The sequence below is a fragment of the Phalaenopsis equestris genome, unplaced genomic scaffold, assembly GCF_001263595.1.
Source record: "Phalaenopsis equestris unplaced genomic scaffold, ASM126359v1 Scaffold211561, whole genome shotgun sequence".
Lineage (NCBI taxonomy): Eukaryota > Viridiplantae > Streptophyta > Magnoliopsida > Asparagales > Orchidaceae > Phalaenopsis > Phalaenopsis equestris.
The window spans coordinates 104,999-127,485 of NW_018230553.1; the positions used below are offsets into that span (position 1 = coordinate 104,999).

The 22,487-nt window shown below is 33.5% G+C and overlaps 1 protein-coding gene across 1 annotated transcript in view; it reads left to right on the forward strand.

The window, feature by feature from the left end:
• The window catches only part of LOC110036835, a 67,841-nt gene extending 47,820 nt beyond the window's left edge, over positions 1-20,021 (forward strand). Inside the window, exons 5-13 of the mRNA XM_020741368.1 lie at positions 1,646-1,775; positions 1,886-2,060; positions 2,164-2,334; positions 2,450-2,534; positions 2,628-2,726; positions 2,876-3,034; positions 3,146-3,232; positions 3,397-3,468; positions 19,291-20,021. Coding sequence (XP_020597027.1) covers positions 1,646-1,775; positions 1,886-2,060; positions 2,164-2,334; positions 2,450-2,534; positions 2,628-2,726; positions 2,876-3,034; positions 3,146-3,232; positions 3,397-3,468; positions 19,291-19,587 — 1,275 coding nt within the window. The 3' untranslated portion in view covers positions 19,588-20,021. The remainder of the gene's footprint in view (positions 1-1,645; positions 1,776-1,885; positions 2,061-2,163; positions 2,335-2,449; positions 2,535-2,627; positions 2,727-2,875; positions 3,035-3,145; positions 3,233-3,396; positions 3,469-19,290) is intronic.
• The last annotated feature ends 2,466 nt before the right edge of the window (positions 20,022-22,487 follow it).

A 22,487-nucleotide genomic window follows, 5' to 3' on the forward strand; every position in this document is an offset into this window, starting at 1 on the left:
ATATATATATATATATATATATATATATATATAGACACGACTCCACGTAGTGGGATTAAATCTTTGTTATTGTTGTTGTTGTATAGACATGACTGCCTGTACAAGAACGCCCTAATATACTACCATAAATAACAAACATGCAAGCACACCCAAAAACACAAAAGTGACATTTGGCCAGCACAAACACATCATCAAGGAACAATAGACAAAGGATTTAAAAAGACTATCTAGCATTCTAAATCCTAGTCTAACACACCATCTAACTAAAAGTGTCCTAACCGGCATCTAAGTGCACAGGGGCAATGTCTTGGCTACGGTATGATTTTGACGGGGTCGCCATACCTGTCCCGTCCTAAAGATCAAAGGGTTTTAAAACACGTCACTAGAAAAAGTGGTGAAATTTTAAAAGAGGTGGCCTCATATACGACCTAAAATATGTAATTTTAAAATAGGCGGATAGTACTTATAATAGAAAAAATATTCATTTTTATACCTTTAAAATAGCTGACCATATAATGTGTGTCTGTAACGCATGCGATGTACTTTAGATATATTCCCAATTAGTAATGTATCTATATATATGTCTCTTGCAGGGGCCTAATAATGTTGGTGTCCCTCTAATTAAGTTCAACTTCCCATACCCACAATTTAGTCCTTTTTTTTGAATGGCCTTTGTTTGAGCAATGTCAATAGCATTCGAGAAAATTTGCGCTTGATTTTATTGATATGTATTTGTGTATCGACATTTTCATTGTGTTCGACCATTTCAATTATGGAGGATCCCTTTTGTTGTAATTTTGATGGTTTGAATGCATTGATATTGTCTTTTTTTGCAAAGGAGCATCATTTGAGTAGTTTCGACAACAATTGAAGCATCCTTACTCCGATGCATGTGTGTCATCTATCTTCTTTATTATGACTTACCAATTAGAAAGATGGGAGACTGTTAATTTTGTTGCTCTGGACTTTTGGCGTGGTATGTTTTGCTAATATATGATGATTGTGCAGCTTTGGTAATAGTCAAAGCGCTTTTGAGTCTAATTTATGCAATGCACATTCGATCCCCTTCGTTTGCATCGTGCTAGATCAAATCAACATAAAATATCCCTTTAGAGTAATTTTGAAGTTCTAGATGCATCAAATAAATCATTTTATAGATTGGGCAACATTTAATTTCATTTGGTGTGATGCATCGCGACTTCCATTTGCATGATACCTTCTTCCATCATTCTTAGTCATCTTTGATACATTTGATTGCATTGCAAAGTCGAGCATGTGAGGAGGTCAAGATAATCAAAATATTGATTAAAGAAAAGGACATTTTTTTTTTAATTTGTTTTGTAATCATTCTCAAGTTCTATTATTTGGCATAGTGGGCATTAACTGTTTTTATTTAAAATACTTCTTACAGATTATGTTTGATGATCCATCTATTGCTGTATGCACCTTAGTGTTACTTTATCCTCCATTTCTTTCTTTAACTGAAATACTCTTCTTAAATGAAAGAACAAAAATATTTTGCCTTTTTGGATAATCAACGGCTTTTTAATATATATATCTACTAATTGGTAATTATTATTGCTTTGTTACTCAATTAGGAGAAAGTTTTGCAGCTGTATTATTGGCTTTTCCCGTTCTTCTTCAGGTCATTGCCTTTCTGCTGTTGATTTTCGTTGGCATTGTTCCTGCAATTTTGGTGCCTGCGATTTCTGCAACTGTGGCTTTGTGGCTTTGTGGAAGCTTTTGGACGACAAGCCTTATAATTTTTCTTGGAGGTTCACCTCTTTTATGCTTTTTTAGAATTTTTGTATGAATGATGCTTGTCATTTCCTGATGCCGACAAACTTGACAATCATTTTTAACACCTTGTGAAATCAACATGTAGGTGTCTCATTTTTCTTGCATCATGAACGAATTGCACTTTTTGTGACCTTGTTGTATTCTCTGCTCTGCGTTAGAAGTTACATGGGATTTCTTGGCTTGCTTTTTGGCCTTAATCTATCTTTTATCTCTAGTGATGTTCTAATTCAAGTCCTAAAGAATAATGCAAATGAAAATAGGTATGAAATTCCACAGAGCAGGATAAATTGCAAAGGCTAGAAAAGATTAGGTCTTTCATTCACATTTTTCATTTGTAGATAATGCCTTTCTTAATTCATGTAGGGGATCAGCTGATTTTTTCAATGAGATCCCTTCAACCAGCGGCAGAGAGACAGAGTTGACATCAGAAGATGAAGTTGGTCGGCTGTTGAACTGTGGTGATCACTATGCAGTGTTGGGCTTCAACCGCTTTGAAAATGTTGATATATCTGTACTCAAGAAAGAGTATCGGAATTGTTGTGGCTACTGTTGTATTATTTGCCACTTCTTGTGTCAATATGCCAAGATAATTAGTTAAAAAGCATCATTTTTTCCATCATTGAAGATAAACATTTTAAATGTCACATTTCCAGGCAATACTAGTCCATCCTGACAAGAACATGGGCAATGAGAAAGCTGTAGAAGCCTTTAAAAAACTTCAAAATGCATACGAAGTAAGCTTTCTCTATTAATATGCTCTTTTGTATGGGAATGCATTTTGTTTCATTCAACAATTACTATTTCATGAGTGTCATTTTGATGTGTAGGTTCTGCTAGATTCAATAAAGAGGAAGAACTATGACGATGACCTAAGGCGGGAGGAGCTTTTAAATTACATTAGAAGTTTTCAGACTTCATCCTACAAGGCATTTTTCTTCACCTTGCTTATATACTGCATTAGTGATCTAATAATTTCTTTTCTTAGTTGTTATCATTCCTAGACTTCCAGCATTAAGCTCACTATTTATGGCACATGTTCTTATCTACTAAAATTTGACATAATTGAATGGATTAGGATGAGAGGCATGGTATCTTCAGTTCTGAATTCACCCATATTGATGCTGAAGATAGTGGTCCCCATGGAGATTCAAGAAGAATATTTTGCAAGAAGTGTGGTACCTTCCATATCTGGACTCTTGTAGAAAGATCAAAATCTCAAGCAAGATGGTGTCAGGTCCTTGTTTTTTATTACACTTTCTTAAACGTTCTTTGTCCTAAGTATAACTAAATGTCGGGATATTCTGATCTAATTAGGTATATAATATTATTGTGTGTTTTTTTGCAGGATTGCAATGATTTTCATCAGGCTAAAGACGGTGATGGCTGGCTTGAACAGTCAAATATTCCATTTTTTTTTGGATTGCTGCAGAAGGTTAGTGCTTATGCCATACATAATCTAATTTGATGTTTTATGAATTCAGGTATATTTCTTTTTTTAATCTGCGCTAATACTGTGGTATCATCTTTTAATTTCTATTTTTATTGTTGTTTTTATTCCGTGTACTGATATTATTCCATTTTGTGCAATAAATGTAGGTTGATACACCACGTGCTTATATTTGTGCAGAAAGCAAAATATATAATGCAACCCAGTGGTTCATTTGCCAGGTTTGTGCTTAGTTTTTTTTTTTATTTTCAGACATAATTTTCAGTTTCTATGTTCATTCATTTTAATTTGTTGCAGTAAATGGTTAATTTCTCATGTAAACAACTAGTGCATCTATATTTTGATTATTTTACTTTCATTCAAACTATAGAGCATGTTTTGGGTATGGACGAGCAATGATACAGGGCCATTAACCTAATATTTGTCTGAAAATGTATTCAGACTATAATATAATATTAACAAATAGGCTTGTCTCTTGATATGCGGTTTCCTTTGCTACGTGGACTGTATTGTTGCTATTTTCAACCCTCAATTGGCTGATTTCAGCAAGCCGAAATTTATAACAGCACTGTTACAGCAGCCTTTAGCCAACCAGAGCAGCTTCCTTGGCAAAACAGGGAAGCAGCAGCTGCATTAATTTGCAGTGTCAAGATAGCATGTGGCAGTCAACAGGTAGCTGCAAAGCAGTCATCAGGCGTTGGGACAAAAGCGACTGCAAGCAGAAAACAGTGGCAGCTCCCTTTAGTTCAGAATTTGCTACAAGGAAAGTAGGGTCTTCAACTATTGCTATTGGCCTGATGAAAACTGAGTGGCAGTAGAGGCTTGAACCAAAATCTTTATGACGGAGAAAATGCAGTGGAAAAATATATATTGCTTTAGGAGAATTCTTGATTTTTCAGATTATTTATTCTTTAAGATTTCATGCATATTAATAGGGAAACAGTTATCTACACTAAAGTGCACAAAAAAAGACACCCAAACTATGAAAAAGAATTTAGATAAGTTTAAACTAAATAAAAAATTTTACTGGAATTTTCTTAATATAAATTTAAATTCAAATATAAAGTTAATAAAAAATTTAAAATTCATTCTCATCCTCATATAATATGAGATTGTCCAACGGTCTAGCATTTAAAGCCTTAAACTCCCTTGTATGGTGTCCTATTGTTGATCTGACTGCACTTACAGATTTCTGGGAATTTTCTCTTAAATCTAAACAATGTGTTGTGAGAATCACCTTTGATACTTTTATTTTTAGGAATTGGACCTTTTAAACTTTGAAAACTATGTCTATTGTATCTTTTTATGATTTGATGTCTAAATTATGATCATAGAAGATTTGATGATCACTTATTAGATTTGATTTCCACATCATGGCTATCCCATTTAGGCAGATTTTTCTACTATGAAATTAAAGCACTATACAAAGGGAAAGCTGCAGGCCTTGCTTCCTTGGTATACTACTTGGCTTTGATTGGTTTTTCTTGCCAATGTGAAATTTATTTTGACCCATGTCGGGTGTCAGTAGTCTTTTTCTCGTAGAAGATGCCCAATCTAAACTACTTCTTGTTCTAAGATTAGATCATTGTTGGTAGGTAATACTTGTTCAGGCTCGCCATCAAGCATGAAAGGTTTGAAGGATTTAAATTCTCCATGTTTGCCACTATATGCATTTCAATATATGAAGTGTGATTAGGATGGTTTGAAAATTTTGGATGTAATCCTTGACGAGATTTAGTACAGTAGTATTACCACATCTATATGATTTTGATTAAGGCCTTTATGCTCTAATAATTCCTTTAACTATAGTACATATGCTATATAGTGGCATATTCTACCTTTATTCTGGATAGGGCAATGTAGTTTTATTTCTTATTGAACCAAGATTTGAGTGATAGCCCTTGGATTTGAGATATTCGTGATGTATTTTTTTGATCAACTTTGAGACTTGTAAAGTCATCATCTGAAAGAAATTCACATAAGAGCATTCTTAGGGTACCACAACTTAAAGTTCGATATGTAGTACCTAAAGACCATCCTAATCATCACCAATGTGGTACCTTAAGGTCAACTAGAAATCATGGGTAGAAATAACATAATCTTTGGTTGGATGCTTGTAAGGTATGACAATGAACCAACCATACCTCTAAACAACATAGAATTTATTGATCTACCATTCTCTTTGTTGTTGAGCTTGGTTTTTAGGCTCATAGGATTTCTAGCAGATTTGAATTTTTTATGCCAAACCTTGTAATAAGATTATGGATATATTTGGTTTGAGATATGAAAATGTCATTTTTCATGTGTTGAACTTGAAGCCCCATAATAGAAATAAAAATATTATTGCTGAATTCAAATATGGTTACAACGACTGCTCTTCAAACAAGAAATAAATGTTAACAAACATAAAAGGACTAACAAACACTACTAAAGTGTATCCCAAGCATGGTGGAGGCCGGCTAGGTGGTTAGGACAACCAAAGGAGAGGCTGGAATCGTGTTGGTAGCGAAGCGGAATGTTGGGACAGCAAGGGCAATATGTGAGGTGGTGAACGGAGCGGCAAGATGCGGTAGGAAAGGCTGAAACAGCCAGGGGACAACAGAAAACATTGGGTTTACTGTTTTCTGGATGAAGACAGCAAAGGGGTGAATCGGGAGACTGCAGGGCAGCAAGGGACTGCTATTTGGAGTGGAAGCATCGAGTGAGAAGGGCTGGAATGGGAACACTGCAGTGAAAAACAACAAAAACTGCTGTCCTGGAGGCAGCTGCAGCAGGGAGGACAACATGTGGCAGCTGGGTGTGATGGGAGAAAGATAATTCACCACCTAGAAATCAAGATACAGCTGAAGCAGTACTTGAAAACATAAGATACAACCCTCGAAGTGAAGAAGAGACGCCGGCGGCTGTCCCAATACAAAAGACACCTAAAACTACTATTTGAAACCCTAATACACACATATTTAGGGAAGGACTAATAAAGAACGAATGATAATAGGAAAGAAATAATAATAAAGAAAAAAGTGACAGTTTTAACCGCTTGACTCCTGTCTCCCACTATTTGTTTTCCCAAGGTACTATATTAGCTACAGTACCGCGAGTAAACAGTGCAGGAAAAAAAGCTCCCGCTTCATAAAGTTCATTTGTAGTTTTAAACATCTAGATGTCAAAATAATGTTTTTACTTTGAAATGCTCTATTCTATTTTCTTGATTTATAAGCATCAAACAAATGTTTTAAAAGAAGATTAAATTTATGAAATCTAATCACAAATTACCTTTTTAACAAATTAGATGGGTTGGTGCAGGCTATCATGATATAATTTTTTATTGTATAATCATGATTCATCAAATGTGGTTTTTGATCATGTTATTTGCATTCTATTAACGTTATATAACTTTTATTAAATAAATATTATCAAGCATATGCCCAATAAGCGCAACCCTACGATTCACTTTTAGCAAACGATGTCATGAAGAAAAATAATATGTAAGTTTTTGAAATATAATTTGCTGTGGTTAAAAGCTAAATAAACTAATGCAGAAACTATAAACTTATATGAACTTTTTTTATTAGGTCGCAAATCTTCCTGTAATGCTAATATCAATATACTTTTTAAGATTATCTCCCAGTGACAAATTTCTGTCATCGTTAGGTCTAATATTTGTGAAATTTGAATGGTCTTTTGTAATGTCTTGAACAACTATTGCCTAAGTACTGTTGCGCCAATTAGTCCTTTTTTATTTTTTTATATAAAAAAATTTCAGTAATATATTATTTGCATTTAGTTGTTCCAGACCTCACTTAGCTTGTGACCTTTCATTATGCGTTTTGGAACTATTCTGCTATCAACCTTCTTGGTTAGTCATTTGAGTTTTTTTAATACTAGCTTCTAATTTCTCATGACATTTGATTGCAATAACATTATTGTATTTTTTTTCTCACAAATCTAATGATGTGTTGTCAAACAATGATGGTTTTGTGAGGATTGTTCTTTTGGCGTGCCACAAAATGGAAATGTGTGCCCAGGTGTGAGTGAGTGCATCATTTTTGGATGTTAAATCAAATAGAAATGAGACTGACACTAATTGATGACTAACACGTGGCTCAAGCGGTGGGGTTAGTTTGGTATTTTAAAAACATATTTACTTATGAAGGCTATTTCAAAATAATTATTTGAATGACTTTAAACAATCATGCAAAGTAGACAAAATAAGCACCAAAATTTTATGTGATTTGTATGCTGAAGCACTCTGGATGCTTATAATTCTAGTAACAATCAATTATTCACCTGAAAGTCTACAACGAAATCGTTGCAACAAGGGTAAGAGGAACCTTACCGCATGTGGATAAGGGCACTCCTCTAAGCCTCCTTGAATAGACTTAGCACAATAGAAATACAATAAAATAATAAAACTTTATACAAAAAATAAAATCTTAGACATACGAGTTTGATGTGTGAAGATTGAAGATTCTTGACTTGATCTTTCGCTTTAATCAAATGATCCTAAAGCTGTAGATTTTATGTAGACTGAGTGATATTATTTTTTTTGAAAATAGTTAAGAGTTTTGAGGTTAGAATGCTTCAAAACATGTAGGGCAATCCATGTATATTGGAAAACATTGAAATCACAAGAACTAGGAAGCCAAGGATGGAAAACTGGTTGTATAATGATGAAACAAACAAGTTGTTATCGAGTCATTTCAGATTAATAATGAGCATATAAAATTTATAAGTAGTTGAAAATCATTTTAACAACAAAGTCTTAAGACTTTTTTAAGGACCGAGATAATTCAATAAATCTCTTAAAGTATTTGTTAGTTTGTGCCTTTGTGGATTGGGCGCCAACCCTCTGTAGCAAGCTATAAAATTAATAATGATTTGTAAATTCCTCGTGGCAACCCATTTTGCCTCAGGAAAATAAATCCGAGCTTTTTGTCATTTTGCAGCAAGTTTTACTGTGAATTGTTACTTATAGCAACCCATATCTTAGCAAAATGCTTGTAAAGTACCAAATCAAAGTTTGGTGTTTTGTAAGTAATTTTTCAAAATAAGTTCTCTTCAAGGCTCAAAAAAATTTTAGGAGATTATAAAAATGTACAAGTAATTTAAAGATATTTTTTTATTCAATACTAAATAATTTATTATTTTAGAGTTTGAATTTAAATGATCTAAAAATTCTAATCAATCTTTAATATATGAAGTAAAAATAAAATTTTTGGATAATTACATATATAGCATCCAACATTGTTATTTATAAAGTCTAGCAACCTAGTGATATTTTTGAACTACTGTACTAATTTATTTACTTGTGTCACCATCAAACCATTGAGAATTTGATAAAAATGAAAAATATGAGTTGAGATTTTATCATGAATTTTGATTTTGAGTGAGAATTCGAAAAATAGATATAGAATGTGTTAGATTTGTAAATAACATTGTTTTGGGTGCTATGTATGTGAACAGCCTTTAAAGCAGATTCATATGCTGGCATTGATGGCTAATACGTGAATTCTTGTATTTAAGTTTCAATGAACTGTTATACCCAATTCCAATACATGCTTGTGATTGTCAAAATTGAGTTTATCACGTGGGAGCTCATGGGGTCAACAGTAGGGCTGTAAATGAGCGAAGCTTGAGCGAGCTCAGACTTGGCTCGTGTTCGGTTCGTTTGAAATAGCTCGTGTTCGAAGTCAGCTCGTGCTCGAAATTGGCTCTTGAACAATGTGTTCGTGTTCGACTCGAAATTGACTCGGGAAAATTAAATTGAAAGGGCACTAATCACATTACCACATGAGATGTTATAATTTAAACTTAGATATAAAAATATATAATATATTATTATATAAATAATATATGCTATATATTATTATATAAATAATTATATATTTTTTTAATTTTGAGACGAGCCGAACATGAGTGAACAAAGAGCTGTTCGTGTTCGGTTCGTTTATAATTCGAGCTTTAAAAACTTGTTCGTGTACGACTCGTTTACTTAACGAACGAGTCGAACACGAGCTACTTAACGAGCCGAACACGAGCTGTTCGCGAACAACGAGCTTTTTTGACAGCCCTAGTCAACAAAGTTGTGAATGCATTAACTAAATAAACTATCTTGCTTGCATTTCCATCTTTAATATGCTTTCTTCTCTCCCTTTCCCTGATGAGAAAAGATACTTACAATCATGATGTCACTTTCTTGCTATATTGAATTGTCTATTGTCATTAATCTCTTGTACGATGTTGAATATTGTGAACACTAAAACTTGGTCTCTTATGTTGCTGTGTACTTGCATCAGTTTGCCATCTTCAATTTCAATTTGTTCTTATTTTGTGCTGGAAATAATTATGCCTTAACAAAGGTCACCAAAATAATAAGCGTTTTTTGAAGAAGTTTTTGTAGGACAATTTATCATATTATTTTAAAATAAAAGTTCAAAATTACTTTTGCCTTTCTAAGGATGGTGGTCACCTCATAGGCCGTGTCATCGCTTGAAGCTCGCCTTTTGAGTTACCCACCTTTTTAACTAAAAATGTAAAACAATATTATTTTTCTTTTCTTATTTCTATAGTTCTATCAAACCAATTTTTGTACAAGTAAAAGGCTTGACTCACCTTCATCACCTGTACATTGCATGACACATGTTTGTCTTTGGTTCTCCTTTCTCACTTAGCCAAGAATCTCTCATGGACTTGTCTCTTGTCTTTCCTGAAGTTCTAAATTCACTGAAGCTGTAAGCCTGACTTGTGCCGCTCATTTTTGCACATGTCTTGCTGACAATACGTTTTGTCTTCAAAGAAGTTGATGTGTCAATGAACACACACATCTCCAACTTTGTCATAGATTGTATCTTTGTAGTTATTGGCAGCTGAATCATGTGATTATGAAATTTTGGATTTTGGAATTTATATCATTTTTATATTATAGTTGATTTTTAAACATTCATATATATATGAAATATTAAAAATATAAAATTTATGGGGCTTTTATTGTAAGGATGGGATTACTCCCCATCTTATGGCTACACCCTTCAAAACATTGTATGATATCATATTACATTTATCCATGAAGTTTTATGTATATCAGCACTTCTTCTATTTAACTTACAACAATTAAAATTAGCAGCCCAGCAGCATTTTTTATTGCAACAGTTGGAATGTTTGAGTCAAGGTTAATGCTTCTTTCACTTGGGCATTGGTTTTTTTTGTTATTCTTAAATTTTCTTTTATAGGTTCTGATTTTCAAATTATGTGATGGGCAAATTGGATTGATGAAAAAAAACCTCAGTCTAGCGCCTTGCATGTAGCAAGGTTGCCCCGTTGCGCGCCTTCTTGAATGGTGGAGGGCGAAACCTGCTCCCGCTTAGATAGAACAGGAGCCCTGCCAGAACTAGAACAGGTCTTTAAGATCTAGGGCAATTTGCTCGTATATACAAGACAGACCTTGACTGCCTCAAAGAAAGTCTGATACGCTAATAGGGAGCACCATTTTGTCGTCCATAGGAAGGAAGAGAGAGGTCAACGAGCAGGTCTTCCCCATACCCCAATAATAATGGTAGAGTAAGGGGTGGCCCCAAGCAGAATTGACCGGCGTTGTTTGGTCGAAGCTCCAGTGGGTAGCCACTCCCTTCTCAGGGAACCGTACGTGAGACTTCCTGGGAGAAACTGTTAGTCTTTGTAGTTGGGAGAAACTGTTAGGCTTCGTAGTTGGGACAGATGGTGTGTAGACAAGGTCACAAAAAGAAAACGCGGCTTATCCTTGGGCTATTTAAACTTAAAAATTGAGGCATGTCTTGTGGAGCACAGAGGATGATTTTATGAATATTAATTTATCAAAATACTAAAATAATATGATTTAGATGAAAGTTTAGGAGAAAGACAAAAGAATCAAATTTTTACTGTGTACTATGCAAATGCTAGAAATTAGAAACAGTAATCTTAATTTGGTTTCCAATAAAGAACATAACATATTGATTAAATATATGTGGATTCCTCGAGAGTGGGAAAGATGAAATGAAAGCATGACTCTGCTTTAAAATCATGGACTACCCAATATCTGTACCGTGACTTTGCCTCAGTTGTATCTAAGGGCGCCTTAGTTTTCTCTGACATGTTCTTTTAAAATACATATAAAAGGTGCCGACCGGATAGTATTTTTCATAAAAAGAAACACTTGACTGCTAAATTCTTTGAATTAGTGTAGAGAATATAATCTTTAACTTTAAGACAAATAATTGGTATGGATATCATTTGTTTTGATTCCTGTAGAATGTTCACAAAAACTAAGTTTGTGGTTAAGCTCATATATCATTGTTAAAATAATTGTTAGGCATGCAGTTTAAAAACAAAGTGCAAGAGAAGAATCCATGTTACCCAAGGGGACAAAATCATTGTTCACGCACATGAGCTGATGAACTTCTTGCTTGAGTTATACAATAAGTTCTCAATAATAGAGCTTCCGCCTTTTTAACTCTTTGAATTTCAAATGGCTATATTTTTCTGAGTTACTCTTGTTGTTTCCATTCTATGACCATTCAATTTATTCATCGCTTACTTCCTTTTTCTATTTTTGTTCATTATTATAGATGTCTAGGCACCAACTAGTTTTTTTTTTGGTATTAATATGAAATCCATATTAACTATAGATATATATATATATAATATATATATATATATATATATATCATAATATGCTCTAATTTATTATTTTTCTAACTTTGTTTTAAAATAGTGATATATATATTGTAGCTTGATGAAATATACTTAATTTGGCTTCGTTAAATTTATTTTGCCAAAAACTTCTACTTGTATTCATAATAATTGTAATTATGTAAAGGTTGTGCTTTAATTAGTTATGCTTTTAAATATTTTTATTTATTATTTGTTAAAACATTAGTAATATATGTGATATTGCTACATAGTTTGAAGTTAATATTATTGAATCTGATAATACTAATATTTAACTGATTACGCTTAAGAACCAAACATGTAGGTGGCGTCGACAGGTTGGGAAGCCCTTATAAAAGGGATCATTAAGAAACTCTAGGAAGAGTTCATGAAAGCCATTTTAATAGTGAGATTTGATGACATTGGTTTTACTTTTTAATGGAGTTGTTGATGATGAGCCATACACCCAAGCAATCAACCAAGGTGATGTGATGTTGTATTTCTTGCATGAACGTTCCTAGGCAAGATGCTTACCTTATAGTGCTAAGTAATGAGGTATGCACAATGTCTAAAATTTGGATGATTTGATTAAATATTGCTGCAACAACTTAAATTTCTATGTCATTCTAAAAATGAAGGTGATGAGTCTAAGAAAATAGAATAAGAGCTGAAGGGATACAAAAACATTAATATGGAAGATAAGAAAGATGCGGGAGAAGTTGAAATACATAGTAATGAAGAATATTATTCCTAGACTATGCACCTAACAAAAGTAATTTATCTTTCTTGCGCTCTAAATCGAGAAATAGAATTCATGTAGCTGACCCCACTTAGTGGGATAAAGGCTTATTGTTGTTGCTGTTGTTGTGTGTATACTAAATAATTCTCAATGGTAGAGAAATCCCAAGTCTTAGCTCTGTATAATCATCTATAGCACATATAAAAATGCAAAAGATATTCAAATTTTTTACATGAAAAACCCCTGGAAAAGGGAAAAAGTCATGGGCCTTGCTCAGTAATAGTAATACACTAGGGAATTGAAAATATATTGTCCACTCTTCTCTTGAATTGTGGAAGATGGGATTACAAAATTCAATAATCACATCTATATAGTCGTTGTTTGGGTACAAACACCATAATTGGATCGAACATGGGATATTGTACCAGTACCAGTAGTGAAGAAGACAGTTGGATGTAGGTGGATCTTTATGATAAAACAAACTTCAGAAGGGAATGTGGAGATGTACAAAGCACGACTAGTGCAAAAGGGTACAATCAACATATGAAATTGACTACGATTAAATTTTTGCACCAGTCGCAAAGATGAGCACAGTGACGACATTGACTTCTCTGGCAGTGGATAAACTCCACCAACTAGATGTGAATAATGCTTTTCTTTATGAGGAACTACTGAAGGAGGTATATATGGAGATACCACAGATATTCAGTACATCCCAGGCAGTGGGTGATGTGTGTAGGCTCTGGAAGTCATTGTATGGCTTGAAGCAGTTTCCTCGAGCCTGGTTTGACAAGTTAAGAGAAGCAATGTTAGGCATGGGTTACCGACAATCTATGTTGACCACATAGGATTCTTTCGATGACATGGTGATCACATTACTATTCTTGTTGTGTATGTGAATGATATGATTATTACTGGGGATGATCAGAGAGATTGCTCAGCTGAAGACAAGTTTGGGCAAAAGTTTGAGTTGAAGGACCTGAGACAACTGAGATACTTCCTCGGAATTTAGGTGACTCGTGCAGCATAGGGGATAATTCTATTTCAGAGGAAGTTTGTGCTAGACTTGCTCAAAGAGAGAGATATGTTGGGATGCAAGCATGCAGTTTCACCAATTGATTGATTAGAACGGAAAGTTGAGCGCAGAGGTAGGAGATCTAGTTGATCGCAAGACTAGAGGTTGGTAGGCCATCTCGTCTATCCGAGTCACACTCATCCAGACATATCATTTGCAGTAAGAATGATGAATTGCTACATGCATGATCCAAGGAAGGGTCACATGGATGCATTATATCAGATTCTGAGGTATCTAAAGAGTGCATCAAGGACGGGTTGATCTTCAGGAAGAATGAACATGTAAGAATTGAGGGCTATTGTGACTCTGACTGGGCAAATTTTATGGATGACAGAAAATCCCCATATGGATATTACATGTTTGTTGGGGGCAACTTGGTCTCGTGGAAGAGCAAGAAATAGTCAATAGTAGCAAGGGCAACAATAGAGGCAGTGTATAGGGCCATGACCTTAGGAGTTGTTGAAATGATGTGGTTGAGATCCTTGTTGGTAGAGCTCAAGGTGGACCAAGAAACTAAAATGAAGTTGTGGTGCGATAACAAGTTAGCGATCAACCCTATGCAACATGATAGAACCGAACATGTGGAGATTGATAGGTTCTTCATTAAGGAAAAGTAGAATTGACGGTCTAATGGAGCTAAGCATGTAGCCACTAGAGAGCAACTGGCTGTCTGCCTCACCAAAGGACTTGGCTCAATAGATTTGTCCAGGTTGTGTGACAAGATGGGCTTAGTTGATATCTTTTGCCCATCTCGAGGGGGAGTGTTGAGATTTGTATCTCATGTAGGGTTATATTTGTAAATAAAAGAAGTCTAGGGATTTATTTGTAAATGTTGTAAGGCTCTATATAAGCCTGTGTTAATGAAATGGAAGAGTTCTTTCACAAAATAATTCCATACCTAAGCTCTATTGAAAATCAAGTATACTTTGATTAAGGTATTTTCCCCTAGTAGGAGCATATTGACTTTGAACTCTTCCATGATATTTGTTCTCTGAAGATTTTAATATACCCATACCCTCCAAGGCATTAACTTTTTGAGATATTTTTCTATATCTATATACCTTCTAGGAGATTAGTCTTCTGAGATTTTTGATGTATCCGTATCTTCTGTTGCATTAAAATTATGAGATTTTTGATTGAAGAATGTTAATCACTTACTCTCATAGAATTTTTGTAAGGAGAATTTTGTTTATAATTAGCTTCCCATCAATGCTTCATCATGAGTGTGTTTTCTTGGGGTATGAGTCGAGACTCTTTAATCATTTGCTCTTATGAGATCTTGTGAGGACCCTGCTAACTATTAGTTTCCCATTGAAGTTTCCTCATAAGCGTGCCTTCTAAGATTATTATAAGAGATAATGTTGTCTATCGATGGCACGCACTGGTTTGATAAGTAATGGTGTACATTAATGGTGTTTATAGATGAAGCTAGACATCAATGATATTCATCAACTTTATGGATGATGAAGAGTAATAATATTTGCGAGCATTGACTGTGGTAATGATAGGTAATATGGTCAGCAAGCATCAGAGATGTCTAGATAAAGATGGTTAAATGGTGGTAGATTGACGATGTTTAATTCAACGATGGTATTGGTTTGATAATTGTAGTTCGATGATAATTTAAAGATAGTGATAGTCTGAAGTTGTTGGGCATCGATATTAATGACAATTTAGCAATTATCATCTGATGATATTATTGTAGGCAGTGATAGCCAGAAGGTGGAACATTGAAGTTTTGAAGTTCTTTAGCCCTCAAGTGTTTTTTTAAACTCTGATCTAAGTCCAAGTTTTTATAGGAGATAGTAGAACCATGTGCCTTCTGATATTTAGATGATGCGTAGATGTCAATGGTCCAATAGTATAGGCTAGGCAGCATCTGGGCCTGTGTTGGATGGACGAGTAAAATTGGTTTCGTTAAAGAGTTGCTCGTCAATGCTGCCTTGCATGTAAGAGCTTGATGAAAATCAGTTAAGAATGTTTGACCTATCCAAAATGTTTGGTAGGGTGCTACTTAAACATTAAAGTGGTTAATGTAAATCTATCAAGGTTGTTCGATCTAATCAAGCTTGTTTGTCAGAATGTTACTTGATAACATTAGCCTGTTTTGAGAAGGTTAAAGGAAAATTACTAAGAATGTTGATCTAGTTGAAGTTATTTATTGGAGTGTTACCCGATAATTTTAACTTGTAAAGAAGAGATCATGAGAAATTCATGAGATTGTTTGTCGGAGTATTACTAAACAATGTTAATCTATGCGGAAGTGGTTGAATCGAATTCCTTGGGATCTATTGTATCTTGATTGAGAAGGGCGATAACCATGTGCAAACAAAAGGTGAATATTGGTCTATGTTTAGACTGATACTACCTTTTCAAGGTCATGATTGCCATCATCTAAAGAGTAGATGTCCTGTTGAGGAATTTATGTCAATATTGAAGATCATTTGAGACTTACATAATATAATGTTTTACCAAAAAATATTGATTGTTGCTTGAAAATATGGATGAAACTTTAAATGAAAGGATTTTCTTGACTATATTGATGTCTCTATGAGGCTTCCATTAAGGTTGTCACTCAATTCTAATTTGCTTGACTCGATGATCGATGGATAATAGAAGATAGAGAATTGGCTGCAACTGTGCTTAGGACTTTTGTCCTTACAATTGCGGTTGCCCTTCAATTAAGTCTTTCTTTCCTTAAAAATGATCTGATGGTGTAAATTGGACTGCCCTGCTATTATCGTGCCTGGGACTTTAATGTGAATGATTTTTTTCAGGTTTTAGCAGGGAGTTATCTCCAACCTTTTCTCATGAGATTATAAACTAATATGTACAAAATAAAAGATTTGTTCCTTTCAGGTCCAAAAAGTTGATGTGAATGACTTCTTAAGTTTATAGTTGCAATGAATATTTGATGGTACTAACTAGGTTACCCTGGACGGATGTGTAAAATTGGTGATATCTAAGTGGTGGATAACTTGTCCTGTTGAATGAAAAATTTGACCTTATAATAAGTTAGGCATGGACACACTTTTTTAATGATGAATTTAATGTGTCTCGCTATTATGATTATACCTGTTCGGGAGGAAATGATCATAGATCTGATCTGTTGTGTCTTTCTTCATTAGCCTTATGTTTGTTTGGAACGAAAGGAGTAGAAATCTAATGTTCTTAGCATAAACTTTTTGTTTGAATATGAGACTATTATTACAAGTTTTATGCCTATTGTTGATCACAAGAATTTTTGTGAAGCTTGCAGAGATGGGGTGATTTTCTACAAATGTCCCCAAATAATTGCGTGCTAGATAATTCTCAATTTTACAGAAATTCTAAGGCTTAGCTCAATATCATTTTTCAGCACACATACAAATAGAAATGTAAAAGGGAGTTAGATTATTTATGTGATAAAACAGAGGAAAGGGGAAAATCTACAGAGTTTGATCCAGTCAAAGTAATCTACTAGGAAATTGAAAGTATAGATATCTGTTCTTAATTTAAAATAGAGAATATGAGATTACAAAAATCGACAATCACAATTATGTCTTATGTAGTAATAATTTGACAAACAATTATAGTTAGGCTACAATAATAGTGGTTATTGGCTACAATAACCGTATTTGGGTTATAATAATCACTGCTAATGACTGATGGTCTTTCACATGTATTTTTTTCAAAATTTATGCCTTAGGTGTCAACTCACTCTCCCCCTCTACCTTCATTTGGAAACTGGGGGCTATTTTTATTTCTTTACAAGGGTATTTTAGTAAATTTGGTGAACCTCCAAAAGCTCCTTATCTAACTGTCCATGTTTATTCATTTATGCACAAACCTTTTTTTCAGTGCTTAAGTGTCTTAACATCTCAAAATTAAATGTTCTCGGGCTAATTTAATTATTCTCGTCGAGCTGCTTGATTCGACTATAAGCATGTCAAATTTAGAGATTGTCTAGCCTTTCAATTAATGCTCAAAAAATTCTGATTGCAGTTCAAGTTTTGATATGAGCTTATTTGGACTTGAAATTATTTTCAAAATCATTGGGTTCATATTGTGAGATATTCAATTTAATTATAAGTTTGTTGAAATTAAAGTTTGGATGATATTAAATTTGAATATGAAAGATTTCTTGTCTAAAATGTATTGTGATTTGCGTTTGATCATATAAATTTCTTGATGACATTAATCTTATTAAAAATATCATTTAGCAAATCTTTTTTTTTTACTTTTTTCTAAGAACTTGTTAGGATAGGAAGAGAAAAGGTATATAAATTTGCTTGAGTGGGGATCCATCCATGCATTGAGGATTGAATTTCTAAGTAGGGAATATAATTAAAGTTGAAAATTCTATATCTTGCCTTGTGTGATTTAATGTGATTGCCATTTTATATTTTCAAAAATTATTGTTCATAGTTAAATAAATTTACAATTGATCATTTTCCCATATCTCACTTTGTTCATCTGAAGGACTAGCTCCTAGGGTACTAATTAGTCATATTTATGGGTTTATCTTGCTCTTTTATAAGAATTATCTCATAATATTTTAGCCAATGAGATCTATTTTTTTAGGTTTATCATATAAATATCCCCCCAAATATCATAACAGCCATATTATGCATAAATATTTATTTGAATAACAAAACAAAATGTAGATATTTATTGTATTTGCATGCGCTATAAATTAAATAATGTTAAACGGTGAGAACCATGAATTTACCCAGGCTTAATCACCATGACATTTCATTATTTAAATTATATTACTTCTTAAACTGAATTTGCTAAATTTGAAGCTTAGAAGCTCAAGTTGTTCTCCTGATTTCCTCGCTTGGTTTGTAGTCATAAAATAGCATTGTTTTTTAATGAATTTGTACATATTGGAAGGTTTGTAATCAAGGTTTTGTTATAGCTTTTTCTTTTTAATCCTTGGTTTTTAAATTTTTGTTTTATCTTTTATTATTGGCTCAGCTTTCAGGCTAAATGCAATTACTTTCGTTCATCACGAAGAGAAAATGAGACTTCTATCGTGAAATCCAATCATTGAACTCATTGCCCGACTGAGATAGCTATGGCTTCTTTTCTCGTGTGAACGGTTGTGCCACGAATGTTGAAGAATATGTTTTTGGTCGTCGCTGAATTTGAACTAGACTTGGTGGCCATGCTTTTAGTTGGCATTGGTCTGCTAGAAATATGAAGCGATATTCCCATTTTAAGCTACGATAATCAATATTATAATGAGAATGTATGGGAAAATAACTTAGCTAATACTCGCTTGAATATATATCTTACATATTTTTCAAATTGTATGAATAGATGGGAAGAATTATGAAATGGTTTGTAATGTAAGACTAACACATGGTGCAACCAAAATCTGAGCCATGAATAAATTCCAAGGCTTTGAAGCCCTTTCATGTGCATACAAAGCCCTCTTACCTTTGAACATTCCGGTTTCTATGATCACTTTGTGCCAAGTGTGCCATTGGGAGTCTTAAGTGACAGTTACCTAATCATTTCATAAGCTTTTTTTTGGTAATCCAAGCATTTTTCTGATTTTGATGCTTTTTTCTGCACCAGAGAATAAGAGTTCCTGCAAACACGCACAAGCCTAGCTTCCAGGTGAACATCAGCTTATCTTCAAAAAACAATGTCAATTCCAAAGCGTCCGGCTCATCTCATAGAGACAGCGGAAGCATGCCATCTCCCAACATGGGTGACAGCATGACCGAGGAAGACTTGTACGAATGGTTGCAGAATGCCATGAATTCAGGAAGATTTGAACCCGACTCCATCCACAAAGAGGGTCCTTCCAGTAGCCGCAGCGGTTCTAAGAGCAGCAGCAAGAAGAAGCGAAAGGGGAAGAGGCAGTGGTAGGCTATTGTTCATTGCCTTGGCCCCAGGAAATATTTTTCTACGAGGAAATCTTGTAAGAGTTAATTTTTACTTGCGATTCAATATTGTTACACTCCTGCTAAATAATACCTTTCGTTGATGGCATCTCGCTCTTCTGTTGTTCTGTCTTGCCTTGCTCTTACACGCAAGTTCATAACATTGGTTAATGGATGGTAGTGGGAAGAACTTGAGATATCAACGACTTACTTTTTGCTTGCTATGGGGCTGGGGCGCTGTTGGACTTTGATCAAGAGTATGGTGGCCTAAAGGCTTGTAATATGTGAGGAATATTTTGGTTGGATAGTGGAAATAGGTGGGCTTGGCTATCAAGCGTGTGGGGATTGTTCTCATGAGTTGTGAAAAGTAGAGCATACAACTTGGGACTTAAGAGTGCAATTGAGAGAGGGAGAGGGAGAGGGATAGGGAGAGGTCGAGTGAGAGGAAATAAAAAATAAACGTGAAAAAAATTGATACCTGTTAAGTTTCAAGGTTTCGGCCACAATGCCTCTTGGCATTTTGCATAACAATAATTATTTGGTCTTGTGTTGATGCTACATAAAATCTGTGAGACTAGAACAGAGCTGCTTTGTAGCCGTCTGGGACGTAAGTTAAAAAAAAAATCTATATCTATATTTCAATTTTTATATACATATCATTTTGAAAATGTTAATTTCACCTTCTAATGGTTAAAATGATGGTATTTTTGATGTGCTATCAAAGATTTGGTTAACATATATGAATTACAAAGGCTTGTTGTTAGATGTGTAAAGACACGAGAATTGGGTAATGTGCATGTGAACGCCTACGTGATTTGGTTGTAATGTGCAGGAGTGAAGGATTGTTAAGTTGAAGTATAATAAATGTAAATATATTCCAATAATGAAAATCTTTGAGAAAAACTAGTTATTTCAAAATGTAATGAATGAAGTGAAATATCATCTTTGATTAAGGATTATATAGCTAATCATTTATTGCTCTATTCTACTAACGGTGCAAAAGGGTTTATTGAATCTTGCAATGATCTACGGGAAACGTCATTGGCTATTTACATACACGCCAAACAATTCTTAAATGGTTGTACATTTATATGGAACATTCGATATTTATTTAACATTTTAGTATTATAATTGTATCTAACAAACACATGAAAATGTACATTTTATTTAAAAAAATCTAATATTAATATTATTTTTGATTTGATATTATAATTTTGTATATTATATAGATCAAATATAAGAGTTCAGGCTCTTTATAAAAATATGCAAGAATTGGGTGGTATAATATACGTAACTCTTCCAGACATCATTCTCAATATGAGAAATAGGTCATAAAAAATATTCTTCTTTGGATGGCTTTTAATCTTTTTTTTGAAAATGGAGCTAGTTTGGAACGGAAATAAAATTAACGCCATTAAATAATATTTTTAAGATAAATTAATTAAATTAGTTTCAATTAAATTATGGAAGATTCCAATCTTTTTCTTTTTTTGGCATTTTTTTTCATAAATTTAAAGATTAATTTGGACATGGTGAATTCTCTCTAATAAATAACTATAAAAATAGCATAAGATTTAAATGAAGATCAAATGTTTTCTTTTTTGATGAGATATTCAAGATGCATTTTTAACATTAAGATATAACTTCATAAAAATTGGATATCATTTGATTGGAAAATAAATTAGCATAATTTTGCCTTCAATAACAAAAAAAATTTAAAACACAGCTTTTCACAAAAAAAAAAAATAAAAAAAAAATATCAAGTAAAATCATATAAATTAAAATTCATGATATATATATATATATGTTTAAGATATTATGAAGTTCACAATGTTTAAGATATAATGAATGATAAGGTTTTCCTCTCAGTGAATGTTGTGCATTTATGATAATTTTTAAAATACTTAAAAAAAAATGAAATAACAAATTCTAAAACTAAAATAAAATTTTAAAATATCAAAAAGTAACTTAAAATCCTCCTTAGATTAAATTTAACTCCAAATTTGGAAGTTAAAACAACAAATAACTATAGAGAGATACTTACACAGTCTATTATGCATTAGTAGATGGATGAAAACACATCTTAGCTCTAAAAATAAATCAGTTTATTAATTTTCTTCTAGATGGTTTTGTGATATTTATTATAATAAGATGTTGTAATATCAATATGTTTTTTATTCACTTATGTGAAATTGAATGTGATTGTTTGATATAATATATATATATATATATATATATATTATCAAACAATCACATTCAATTTCACATAAGTGAATAAAAAACATATTGATATTACAACATCTTATTATAATAAATATCACAAAACCATCTAGAAAAGGGAAGCGGCAAGGTGCAAACAAAACAAAACAGCCACCAAGATCAGAATCAACTATAAAGTGTGACCACCAAAAAAAAAAAAAATCCTCTTCAGAATGTGTGAACTTGAGGTATGCATAAATTATCTCCATGCAGTAGATAAGCTAAATCTGGGGAAGGAGAATTTGCCACAATAATTTGTTCAGAACATCTACCAGCAGTAGGCAAAAGGTGAGCAGGTCCATTGCCTTTCCTGTTAATACACTGAAATTTAACAGGGTAGCTGCCAAATTTCCTAGGAATTTTTCTTATCCATCTTCCAATGTGCCAAGGGGGGGTCTTCCTCGTGCTGCAAAAATTTAGTGCAAACATTGGAGTCAGTTTCAATGATTAAAGGTCCAATATTACATTGGACAACAATTTTAAGAGCCCAGTAAATAGCTATCATTTCAGTTTCTGCAGCATCTAAAGCCCAAGTTGGTGAGGAGAAATGGAGAACATGGTGACCAAGGGAGTTTCTGAAAACCCCACCACAACCAGCAGATCCTTTTAGAAAACTTCCATCAGTGT